The sequence below is a fragment of the Periplaneta americana genome, chromosome 5 (genome assembly GCF_040183065.1).
Source record: "Periplaneta americana isolate PAMFEO1 chromosome 5, P.americana_PAMFEO1_priV1, whole genome shotgun sequence".
Classification (NCBI taxonomy): domain Eukaryota; kingdom Metazoa; phylum Arthropoda; class Insecta; order Blattodea; family Blattidae; genus Periplaneta; species Periplaneta americana.
In genome coordinates, this window is record NC_091121.1 from 107,443,006 (window position 1) to 107,456,337 (window position 13,332).

A 13,332-nucleotide genomic window follows, 5' to 3' on the forward strand; every position below is an offset into this window, starting at 1 on the left:
ACCTCCGGGTTCCTTAAAAGCCATAAGTACAGAATACAGGGTGTCCCACAGCGATAAGTCCATAGCTTACCTACGTGTTTCTGAGATTATTTTGAGTGAAAAAGTTCTAATCAACATGGGTCCAAATTGCAACGGTATCTACAGAAAACACAATTCTAAATTAATAATGTTACTTGTGATTTAATTACAACAGTATGCAACCTCGTCATAAGGCTGCAGTTCAGTTAATTCTAAAAAGAATGCGCCCACATCACTCAGCTACATGACTTTGGTTTATACCCATTTCACATCCGAAGTCTCCAGGCTCTGCAACCAAATGATGTTCCTCTTCTTATCGGACAAGGCATGTGGCTGCAGCAAGATGGTGCACCTTCACACTTTGGCAGGTGTGTGACTACATTTTTAAATCAACAGTTTCCACATCGTTGGATTGGCCAAGAGGTCCAGTATATCAGTTATGTATGCTGCTCGGTTGAACACAAGGGTCGAACTTCTCAGAAAGATAATGGAGTGCAGTGAAGGGTTGAGAAATGATGGTGGTGTTGTAATGACAGCGATAAACACTCTTACAGACAGAATTCAAAGATGCCTCGACAACCTTGTTGGTCATTTCGAACCTCAAATGTGACAAATCAGAATATGTATTCCTTAAAACAAAATTGCAAAGTTAATCACAAGTAATAAAATTATTAATTTAGAATTGTGTTTTCTGTAGATATCATTGCAATTCGGACCCATGTGACAGAACTTTTCGCTCAAAATAATCTCAGGAACACGTAGATAAGCTATGGACATCCCACTGCGGGACACTCTGTATTACAAACATCATGGAATAACACTGATAAAAATAGCAGAACATAATGTGTCTATCTACACGAGATACGTGATGGATCAATCAAGCATTAACTAAAAGAATATAGATTCGATCCTGGATAGAGACAAGGGATTTTTTCTTTTGCAGTTACTTCTAGAATAGATGTGATTAATTCAGGGGAAAATTTTCCACTGGGGACATCAGGTGATCTTAACTATTTTACTTTAATTAACATAAACTATAGACTAATTGAAGGGTTTCAAGCCAAAGGTGACTATCCCTCAAAATTAAAAAATTGTATTATTATCTTAATCAGTTCTCAAGATAAAGATCTATCCTATGCAAATTACAACCAACATGTTTCTTATTCGTAATATGCTCCACTCTGTGAATTGGATAGGCACAACATAGCAGGGTTGTTGTAATTTAACCCAACCCAAAAAAACCATATGGGTTTTTTAAAAAAAAACCCTTCAATAAAACCCGACACAAAACCCAATAAAACCCATATTATTTCTCACAATTTAATCAACATACAAAATATTACAAAAAGATGCATCATATTTATTTACTATAACAATTTGTCAGCATTAGTTATTAATTAGGTAATGTTTCATTATAAAGAAAAAATTACTTTTATCAACACGGTGTTTTATTGTAGAATGGTATTAATATTAACTACATCACAATTCAGTCCTTCTTAACGTGCAGAAATCTGTAGATCTTCACTAATTTCTCAGCTTTTTCCTCTCCTAACTTATTTCTTAACTTTGACCAAACAAGCCCATAGGTGGAGAAGATTCTCTCAATGGATGCAGTGCTGGCAGGGCAAGAAATTAAACTTTTCACAAAGCTAATAAATCCTGTTGGCAAAACATAGTAGCAGGAAAATAATCAGAATCAGCAATTCTAAAAGATATAACACTTGTCACCCACTCTGGATGAATCTCTATGAGCCAATTTTCTGCACTTTCCTCTTGATCTGCAGTTATTCTTGCCCCTCTGAATCTTGGATCTAACATATTAGCAAGATAGTGGAAGGGCTCTAGTGCTTGTTCCTTTCGTTTTTTAATGGCATCCTTATATGGTTCCATGTCAGGATTTTCTAGGACATCAATCCAAAGTTCTACAGCTTGTGCAATATTTGTGTTGTCTGCTTGAAGACGATTCAGGACTCTACAAACCTCAGACAGTTGACGAAGAAGATAAGTGGCATCCTTATATATTATAACATTATCCAAGATTTTGCTAACATTAGCAGGAACTTCTTCAGAGTGCTCTGTCATAATTTCTACATATTTAGAATAATTATCAATGAAAGTACGCAGACAATCATGTTGGGAATTCCATCTAGTGGAATTTGGGAGTTGTGGCATAAGACCTTTCTTTTCTCTTAACCAACCATGTGGTTGATGGTGGTTCCGAAAGTACTTGTGGACTTCAGCAATATGCTTAATTACACTTTTTGGTGTTACTTCTTCTTCGAGTAGATTAACATAATGAGCAGAACAATAATGTCAATAATTCAGGCAGGTCTTCTTTTAAAAGCTGTCGCATTTTTAGCATTTTATTTTCATTGTCAGTGCAAACAGCAAACACATTTTTCTGAAACTTATCCTCACACATTTTAATTGAATTTTTTAAAGACTCCGCACAATATTCAGCTGTTTTTTGACTGGCTTCACAATCAATTGCGTTTAGTAGAAATGCCTGGTACCCTGTATGGATACTAGTTGCTATAATTGGGTCATTCTTTATATTAGACCACCCATCCTGCAGCAGTACAATGCTATTATGTTCATGCAACTGAAGTTTTATATTTGCATCGAACTCATCTGCAACCTTATCAAGTAATATCCCACTTAAGTTGAAGCGATCAGGACCAACATAACCAGGCCGCAATGCTTGAATCATGTCTTTGTATTCTTTACTTGAAGCTACATTGAATGCTATGTTATTAGCATAGAAGAACTTTGCTATGAAAAGATCCAGTTGTTCTTTTTGTTGATCAGTGGTTTTAATTATGAAGTCTCCCAGGCTGGTCTGTTTTCTTTTCAATGGGACTGAATATTCACTGGCATGACTTACTACTATTGCACTGCTACTGCTGCCAATAGAGGAGGAATCCAATATAGAACTATTATTATTGTGTGTTGGTGCAGCTAAGACATCTAACTCTATTTCCAGGAGAGTTAAGTCCTTTTTCTTGTTTCTCATGGTGCATTTTTTCAGGTGACATTTTATTCTTTCAATTTTAGCACTGACTTCAACATTGCAATGCTTACAAAAAACTTTCTTCTTATCATCATCATGTAAAACCTCTGACCATTCTGGTGCTGCCTTCCTTCCAGCCCCAAATGGCACGATGTTGAATTTTACCTATAAGAATAATAATTAAATTAAGTTATTTAATTAAATTCAATTCTAAAGGAGGTTATTCTTTGTTACACTGATTTTTATAGGTAGATTGTTGGTAATTTTTAGGTTAGAAGTACACAACAAAGCATTTTAAGTTTATTTGATTTGTGTTCAGTAAATATTATAGGCCTATACTATGGAAAGATATAGAATGATAAACTCATAAGTAAGATACACTTACCTTTATTTGAATCCAATGCTGCACCAAAACATGAATTTTCACAATTCACAGAAAGCAAAACAACCATATACTTAAAGTATTCTGATAATATGCAGGCTGCCAACTTAAGAATATTTCATAATAATTTACCAATGTTTGCTTATTTAATTTACCAGTTTTTGCTCATGAAGTAGTTCTTAGAATATGTTGGTGTTTTGAATCACTTAGTCACGAAATTGAACTATTTAATACTCATTAGAGAAAAACCCAAAGAAACCCATAAAAACCCAGTAAAACCCACTGGGTTGGGTCTTTTTTTAAATACCCGGATTTTTCTCAACCCTGCAACATAGTAAATGCTAATTCCATCAAGCCATACATGACCAACATTAGTGAATCATTTTGCAGGACATGAATCATTTGGTTGTTTATTAAACCTGAAAAGAAGTTAAGAGTACTGGTGTATTTAATATAAGAGATAGCTACTATATTTTGGAATTATGAGTGCTGAAATAGGAAGTAGAAGCAACCAAGAATCGAAGAAAAGAGAAAGAAAACGTAAATTAGAGGCAGGTGAGGAATATGTTAACACTAGAGGAAAACTTGTCTCTAAAGAATATTTATGGATTCATTATGCAATTTTTCACTAACTGTAACCAAAACATAACAGAAGATAGAAGGCAGAGAATCAGAGAATATTCAATGATTATTACAAACTGAACTGGGATCTTAAATCGGCTTTCATTATGAGTCATGTCGAATCTGTTAATAAAAAGAAACATGTAGCCTACTAACGGTAATTCTTCAATGCGTAATTATACGAGAATCTACAAGCTGCCAGCATTTGATGATAATGAGGATATTGTTGTGTGCAAAACTTTTTTCAAACAAACGTTACAGATTTCTGATGATAAAATTGACTTCACCTTCAAAAGGGAACAGATAAGAGGAGGGCCAACTGCGGACCGATGTGGTCATCATGAACCCCAGAATAAAACAGGTCAAGAGGACAATAAATTTATGTGATTTCATTAATGAATTTCAATCTTACCATTCACATTACAGTATGAAGGATAGCCTAATGCAAATAGAAAATAGAAGTTTTCTACATTTTTTTAGATACAGCATTCATTTTTGGTACACATAGCCTATGTATCTTACCAACCTCATAGCGTTACCAAAATTTGACTTTCGTCATATACTTATTTTTTCAATTATTCAATTTTAAAAATAGGAGGGTTAAAATTTTCAAACTTCTACTTCTCATACAAACTTCATTCAGTCAATCTGAATATGTTACACATCTCCACTGCTATGTTAGAAAGAGAACTATGCATTCATTTTTTTTTAAATAGTAATCCCAGATTACAGAGAAACAAACAATTGTGAAATAACCACAATATTTTTTTAATTATTTCGTTTATGCTAGATATATTTCTTTCCTTTACAAGTTCTAGAGGTATGAAAAAGGAATCATGTGCAAAATTGTTAAGTGTGGTGTGTGGTACAGTGAATATAGAAAAAAATCAAATTCTTAGCTACAAAATTGGAAAAGCCTTAGTGATTTCGATAAAGAGAAATGCACAAAATATTATAGAGGAGAAAAATGACTTTAAAGTTGACACTTCAAGGGCGCAGACCTTCACGCACCTTCAATTATGACGTCATTAGGAGGGTTTCCATTCACATGGCGCACTTGAAACTTTGTAAATGTGTAGAGTATGGTATTATATTATTATTATTAAAATATTTGGGGCTAAGCGGGATGAAGTTACGGGAGGATGGAGAAAGTTGCACAATGCAGAAGTGCACGCATTGTATTCTTCACCTGACATAATTAGGAATATTAAATCCAGACGTTTGAGATGGGCAGGGCATGTAGCACGTATGGGTGAATCCAGAAATGCATATAGAGTGTTAGTTGGGAGACCGGAGGGAAAAAGACCTTTAGGGAGGCCGAGACGTAGATGGGAGGATAATATATTTGAGGGAGGTGGGGTATGATGATAGAGACTGGATTAATCTTGCACAGGATAGGGACTGCTGGCGGGCTTATGTGAGGGCGGCAATGAACCTTCGGGTTCCTTAAAAGCCATTTGTAAGTAAGTAAGTAAGTAAGTAAGTATGGTATTAGGAGCAATTTACTAAAAAAAGTCAATTGTTTTTGTCAGAAAATGTAGTATTTTCTCTATAGGTCACTCTTAAAAATCTGATGGATTTTTGCCACTACATTCCACCTGTTCATCATGAATTTTATAGAAAACATAGAAGTGACAATGCTGAAGATATTCCCATTATTAAATCCAAATGAAATAGTCAACTTCATATTTCTTACATTTTCATAAAAGAAATAAATTAATTTTTTCAACAATTGTATGCTAAAAAATAAATTATGTGACACTCACTTTAGTTTGAAAAAATATGTTTATTTTTTTATGCCAAACGTGACTAACATCTCTAGTTTGAAAAGAAAATGTCATTCTGTTTTATGCCCTCCATGACTAACATTTTCAGTGCTCTAAAAACTAGACTTCTTAATTAAGAAGTTATTATTTTTTCTTACTATATATTCCATTTGACACTTGTAGATTACAAATAAATGTTGTGTGGATACAAAAACTTGCTGTGGGTTTAATAATTACTTCTTTCCTTTACCTTTCAATATCTCCAAACCTCTTCCTTGTGGTTTAGTCACCTTTGCCTTGAAACCTTTCAATTATGCTTTACTTAGTTTCTTCTTTTAACTTTGCAAAGACGAGTCAAATGAAACCTGAACATTGACAAGTTTTTAGCATAGACGACCATGAAATTCACTGCAGCATCTTGGACACATTCCACTGCAAGTTCAGATGATCAATATCAATCTGATTGTGTCTTGAACCAATCTTAAACAATTTCTTACACCTGAGATCCCAGCTCTTTTAATGGTTTCGTCAGAGGTCTAAAAAGATTAACACTTTGCATCTGGAGGCATTTAAATTGCTCATTACACTGTGCTGGCAGATTTTATACATTTCGGAAAAAAAATCGCAATTTTCGCAATATATGTGTCAAAAATATGAAATCTTCGCACACATTAGTACAATGTTGAACAAGAAAGCATAAATGAAAGTTAAGACACTCATGTTCAAGTGTAAAATTATATCCATGGCATAAAAATAGGTGTTTCAGTATGTATAATGCTTTGCTGGTGCAATATTCGCTTTGCAAGCACACACGTTACATCTTGAGTTCCACTCCATGGTGTCTAGAATTTTTCTTTCGAATTTGTATGGATAATGCCCACTATCCACAAGTCTTCCCACAGGAGTTTGTTGGATTTTTTCCACAATTTCATTTCCAACATAGGTATCCAGACCTTCTGCTATGTTTTCAATGAATGTGAGAAGTCGAAATTTGTTTATGCTTGCTTTGTGATGTAAAATGAATGCATTCATAAAAGAAAATTCGAACAAGTAAAAGAACAGTTCTTTCCAACATTTCAGAGTTTTTCTTTGGAATGAGCAGTACGCAAGCAGCAGATCAGATTTGTCAACTCCGATCTTGTATTTGTTATAGTCTACAACAGGATGGACTTGTTTTCTTGTGGCTTTCTTTGGTTTCGGCATGTCAACCATTTTATCTTCGTGTACAGTATTGAGCAGCAAAACTTATCTCACATCACATCATTTTACTACAAGAAGATAGTTTCTTTACGCAGATATTTTTTCACCCTTTTTCAATTTTTTTTAGAGAAGGTTTCCTTAGGCATTTCCTTCCTGTTTGTTAGTCATTTACAGTTGCCGCAGCTTTTGTGCCTTGTGTCTGTAAGTGGTTAAACAGTGATGGATTTTAGAACCATTGGTCCATGTATATTGTGTAATCCTTATTTTTCACAGGTTCATAAATTCTATTGACCCACTGAATGCATTGTTGTAGTCCGGTTCTTCAGTTAGTGTTCTAATATACAACTCCAGGTTACAAACATAGCCACTCCTTGCTTTGCACAGTTCAAAAACTTTTATTCCATAATTATGGGGCTTCCCTTTCATATATACTCTGAAATACACTCGAAATCGAAAAGCACAAATAGCCTCATCAATTGTGAACATTTTTTGGGAAGTATATAGTTATTGAAATGTTTATTTAGTGTGTCTAAAATGGGACGAATTTTGAAGAGAGCATTGTAATGAGCTTGATCCCTAGGTACATGATTTTAATTATTGTTGACATGCAGCATCGTCATGATAGCCAAAAATCTATCATGAGACATGCCAATTTTTTTCGCATAATTGGTTTTCAAAAACTATAACAATTATGGCAGTGACAATGACAGCGAGGATGATGCATGAGAAAGAGAGAGAGAGAGAGAGAGAGAGAGAGAAAATTGTGATGTTTTCTCAACATTTGTGTCAATTGTCAGGACCTCGACAATTGAGACGTTTGAGATGGGCAGGGCATGTTGCACATATGGGCGAATCCAGAAATGCATATAGAATGTTAGTTTGGAGGCCAGAGGGGAAAAAACCTTTGGTGAGGCCGAGACGTAGATGGGAGGATAATATTAAAATGGATTTGAGGGAAGTGGGATATGATGATAGAGACTGGATTAATCTTGCACAGGATAGGGACCGATGGCAGGCTTATATGAGGGCGGCAATGAACCTGCGGGTTCCTTAAAAGCCATTTGTAGGTAAGTAAGTATTATTATTACTATTATTATTATTATTATTATTATTATTCATCGTCATCATTATTTACCTACAATACAAGAATACAGTAATGTGATCCAAAGCTATCAATTAATTTTTACCTGTCCAGCTGTGTCTAATATATCCAACTGGGATGCTTCACCATCTATAACAGCTTGTTGTTGGTATGCATCCTCTGCAATTAAAGACAATGAATAATGTTACAATTCTACTGTAACAAATAATATTCTTTGCTAAAGTAAAATGAACATAATTAAAACGTACATATTTCAATTTCAAATAGTAGGCTGTATATCTTTTTAAAGCATGCTATAAGATTACAACAGGCAGAAAGCAAACATGTGGGATTGAATAATTTTATTATGTGATCGTGTTTCAGTTTCATTTACAGAATAAAATATGAACTCTGGAATTTCTTATGCTGTACACTGAATATATGACATTTATGCATGTATGCATAAACGACATTTATGCGTGTATGCATAAAGAATATATGTTTATGTGTATATGTTCAAAAGAATAACAATTATATAATATAATCAGTAGAGCTGGGATTTTTATGCAGTATCATATGTATGTAAATATGTACTAGTAAAACACAGTGAAATATGTAGCTGAATATGTACATTCATAAAAGAAATATATGCAATATTTTATAGGTAAACCAAATATTTTACTGCGTAACATTTGTTTTACAACGTTTACAATGTGATCACATAAACAATGAAGGAAGATTACTTGTACTACTTCGGGTAATTTATAAGAATCCAGGACTGCACATATGCACTACTGGTCTATGTTGATGTTACTAATGATATACAGTGTAACTAAATTCAATACCCAAACTTCTAAGGATGATAGAAGAGACCAAAACAAACGTTTTTTGTTAAATGACCATGGGTCTGAAACTACGAGTAATTACTGAATGACAAAACCAGAAACTGTACTATACTGTAAAGAATAAACATATTACAGTTTTAACGTTACTTACGACACTCATGCTTCAAAACCATTTCAATTTGTAATACTTTACAAAAACTGTTCAAAAGTGCGACCTCCTGCTTCAATACAAATTCTGCAATGATGTGTCATTGCCTGTCGTACACATTCAAAGATTGAATTGAATTTAAAAAGGGGAGGGCTATGACAGCCCTAGCACTGTGACCTGAAAAAAGATCTATTGCACATCCCCGTCATAATAAATTCTAAATTATGTTTTCTTTAACGACGCTCGCAACTGCAGAGGTTATATCAACGTTGCCGGAATTTTGTCCTGCAGGAGTTCTTTTGCATGTCAGTAAATCTACTGACATAAGCCTGTCGCATTTAAGCACACTTAAATGCCATCGATCTGCCCGGGATCGAACCTGCAACCTTGGGCATAGAAGGCCAGCGCTATACCAACTCGCCAACCAGGTCGACCCGTCATAATATCCTAACAGTCCAATAGTTTGATGTTCTTAATGAACTGAATCAAACTATACACTGAGACAGTTGATAGCTCTTCAAGCTTTGGAAAATATTTTCCAAAGATGAGAGCTCTTTGATGGGCGAATGCATTGTAGTTGCACAATAGATGAGCTACAGACTCATCTCCCTGTGAACAACGAGCACAAGCTGGGTTGATATTATGTCCCATCCTGTACAGGTTCTTCTTGAGGGCACAGTGTCCTGTAAAGAATCCAACTGTCCAGCAGAGCTGTTTCTTGCTCAATTTTAAAAGGTCACTTGACCTGTTTTCACCAAAATCTAGTATGAGGACCTTAGAGTGTCTGCAGCCCTCACTTGAGTTCCAGTAGTTTTTGTGTTTTTTGAGAGCCCAGTCCCTGATAACCTGCTTTACTGGTCTTAGAGATAGTCCCAGCACAGGCTTAGGTTCCCTTTTTGGCAGCCTCATCTGCTCTTTCATTACAACAAATCCCTGTATGTCCTGGCACCCATTTCAGTTGAAATGTGTTATGTTCAGCCAGTACTATGTGGGACTCGCGGCATTCCGATACCAGTTTTGACTTAACCAAGGGAGCTTCAAGTGCCGTAAGTGCTGTTTGGCTATCTGAAAGTATAAGAATATGTCTACAATTGTAGCTCTTCCTAATAATTAACTTACCCTGATACTGGCTAAGATAGCAAAAATCTCAGCCTGAAAGACTGTGGCATATTGACCCAGGCTAAAAGAAAGCTTGGTGCCATTTCCAAATAATCCAGCACCACTTCCTGACTTGATTTTGGAACCATCAGTGTACCAGACTGGACCCTTATTGTTCTCAGGTATAACCTGACTTTCCCATTCACTGTGCTCTGGGTAAGTGACAGTGAATATATTGTCAAACGAAACCCTTGGTTCCAAGATGTCAGTTCTCATATTGAGAATCCGATAAACATCTTTGTCCCAAGGGAGTCTGAGATGATCCAAGTGTTCAATATTGACCACCGTTATCTGGCAACAGATTCTATGGGATGCCATGAGGGCCTCAACCTCAACCCAGATGTGTAATGGGATGAGTCCTATCAGCATTTCCACTGTTGCAGTGGGAGTTGTTCTAAATGCTTCTGTTATTGCTATGCAGAATACCCTTTGCAATTTCAGTCCTGCAGTTCCTTAACTTAACTCTTGGCAACTACATAAGTGTAGCATAAGAGAGTAAAGGTCTTATCATAGTGATATATATTCAATATATAATCGTAGGTGGGGGTCAAAGGGGTGGGAGGCCTCAAGGGAGTATAGTCGGCCGATGACTATATTCCAGTAAAACTTGGGTAATGCCAGTTATACCTACCAAGTCCTATGCATGCATGTCTTAGTCATGGCCCCTGGGTAACGCTAAGTCATGCAAGGGCGAAAAGCGAGTTCCTGATGCTATAATTGGGACTTATCAGCTAAGGGAGTAAACCCCGACAGAAAATCATCGTCCAACCGGGATTGCCGGATGGTTGACGACCCCATCTCATAAAAAACAATTGTCACGAAATCCAATGGAGAAATAGCCGGACGGACTTATTCACGAAGACATGGGAAACGAAACAAGGACATGATTATCGGAACTTGGAATACTCGATCACTCTATTGGCCAAAAGCCTTAGCATTACTCATGGAACAATTAAAACGATATAAAACTGATATAATCTGCCTACAAGAAATAAGATGGATTGGGGAAGGCATCATTGAAAAAAAAGATCATACGATACTCTACAGCTGCCATAAAAGTGAACATAAATTTGGGGTAGGATTCATAGTTAGTAAACGTCTGAAACATAACATAATGTTTTTCGAAGCGGTCAATGACAGACTGTGCCGACTGAGGATTAGGGGCAAGCTGTTTAATTATAGCAACATCAACTTCCATGCACCCACAGAGAAAAAGGATGAACGGGGAAAAGAAAACTTTTATCAGTCCTTAACAGAAATATTCAATAAATGCCCAAAACATGATATCAAAATGGTTATTGGTGACGCAAATGCACAAGTGGGAAAGGAAGAAATATATAGAGAAGTGGTAGGTAGGAATGGATTACATGACATTACCAATGATAACGGAGAAAGGCTCATTAGCTTTGCCGCATCCCACGATTTGGTGATAGGATCCATGCAGTTTAAACATAAGAATATTCACCTAGCCACATGGGGCTCACCAGATAAGGCATATTTTAATCAGATAGACCATGTACTTATTGATAAAAGACATGCAACTAATCTGATGGATGTGAGATCATTCAGGGGAGCAAATATAGATTCTGATCACTACTTAGTGCTATCCCGAGTGAGATCTAGAATCTCGAACATGAGGAAGGATAAGGGTGTCAGAATAAATAAGAGATTTAATAGTGATAGACTCAAGGATCCTGACATTGCCTCCCTATACATAAATAAATTAGATGAATGCTTAAAGAGCCCTGAACTAGAACCGAACACACCATCAACAGTAGAAGAAAGCTGGGCACAGCTGTCATTTAAGATCAAGGAAACGGCGGACCAAATACTGGGCAGGCAAGATAATAGAAGTAATAACCAAGATGATTGGTTTGATGATGATTGTAGAGCAGTGACAGATGAGAAAAACAGGAAATATCGAAACATGCATAGTAGAAAATTTACGAGGACAGCCCGAGAGGAATATCGGGAGGCCAGGAAAGTTGAAAAGAAGCTACATAGAAAGAAGAAAAGAGACTATCTCAACCATAAGATGGAAGAGCTGGAGCACCTTAGAACAAGGAATGATATCAGACTATTCTATGGAGAAATAAATCACAATAGAAGAATCACCATGTGCAGGGATGAAGAGGGGAATATACTGGCGGGGAAAGATAGCATTCTAAACAGATGGCAAAGACATTTTATCAACCTACTGACCTCTGAAGAAGAACTAAATAATGATCACGTCAGCAATTCCCTGGAGGACAGAGGGAACAGTCTAGAATTATATCCACCAACGTTGGAGGATATTCAGGAGGCAATAGGAAAACTAAAGAATGGGAAAGCTCTTGGAATGGATAATATACAGGCAGAACTACTCAAACAGGGAGGTCAAGAACTTGAGAAACAAATAAATGAGTTAATGACACACATTTGGATTGATGAAACTATGCCACAGTCATGGAACTATAGTGTCATATGCCCCATACTCAAAAAAGGAGACCCCATGGTTTGTCCCAACTACAGGGGTATTAGCCTACTGAATATAATTTATAAGATTTTCTCCAATGTGCTATTCTGCCGTCTCTCTAAATACTCCGAAAAAGTGTTAGGCAACTATCAGGGTGGGTTCCGGCCAAATAGATCCACAGTGGAACAGATATTTACACTTAGACAAATTCTACAAAAAACAAACGAATATAATATAACCACACATCATCTATTTGTCGACTTTAAGGCAGCGTATGACTCTATTAACAGACAACAACTATATTCAGCTATGTATGAGCTAAAGATCCCATCTAAATTGATCAGGCTAGTTCAGATGACGATGAAAAACACAATGTGCCACGTCAAAATTCAGAATACCCTCACAGATGAGTTTGAAGCAACCAGTGGACTAAGACAAGGGGATGCACTGGCGTGCATGCTGTTCAACATTGCACTGGAAAAGGTTATAAGAGATTCAGAAATACAAACAACGAATACAATTTATTATAAATCAGTACAACTCCTAGCCTATGCAGATGACATCGACATTGTTGCTAGAACAGTACTGGAAGATGCATTTAACTCTCTACTGGACGCAGCAAAGAGGATGGGACTACAAGTGAATGAA

At 36.2% G+C, this 13,332-nt stretch overlaps 1 protein-coding gene across 3 annotated transcripts in view; it reads right to left on the bottom strand.

The window, feature by feature from the left end:
* Nucleotides 1-13,332, bottom strand: part of LOC138700066 (GTP-binding protein Rit2-like) — an 88,992-nt gene that overhangs the window by 57,842 nt on the left and 17,818 nt on the right. For all 3 annotated transcript variants that reach the window (XR_011332171.1, XR_011332170.1, XM_069826372.1), the window contains exon 3: nt 8,185-8,258. Coding sequence is in view for 1 of the 3 variants with exons in the window: in XM_069826372.1 (XP_069682473.1) it covers nt 8,185-8,258 (74 nt within the window). In the remaining 2 variants the exon portion in view is untranslated. The remainder of the gene's footprint in view (nt 1-8,184; nt 8,259-13,332) is intronic.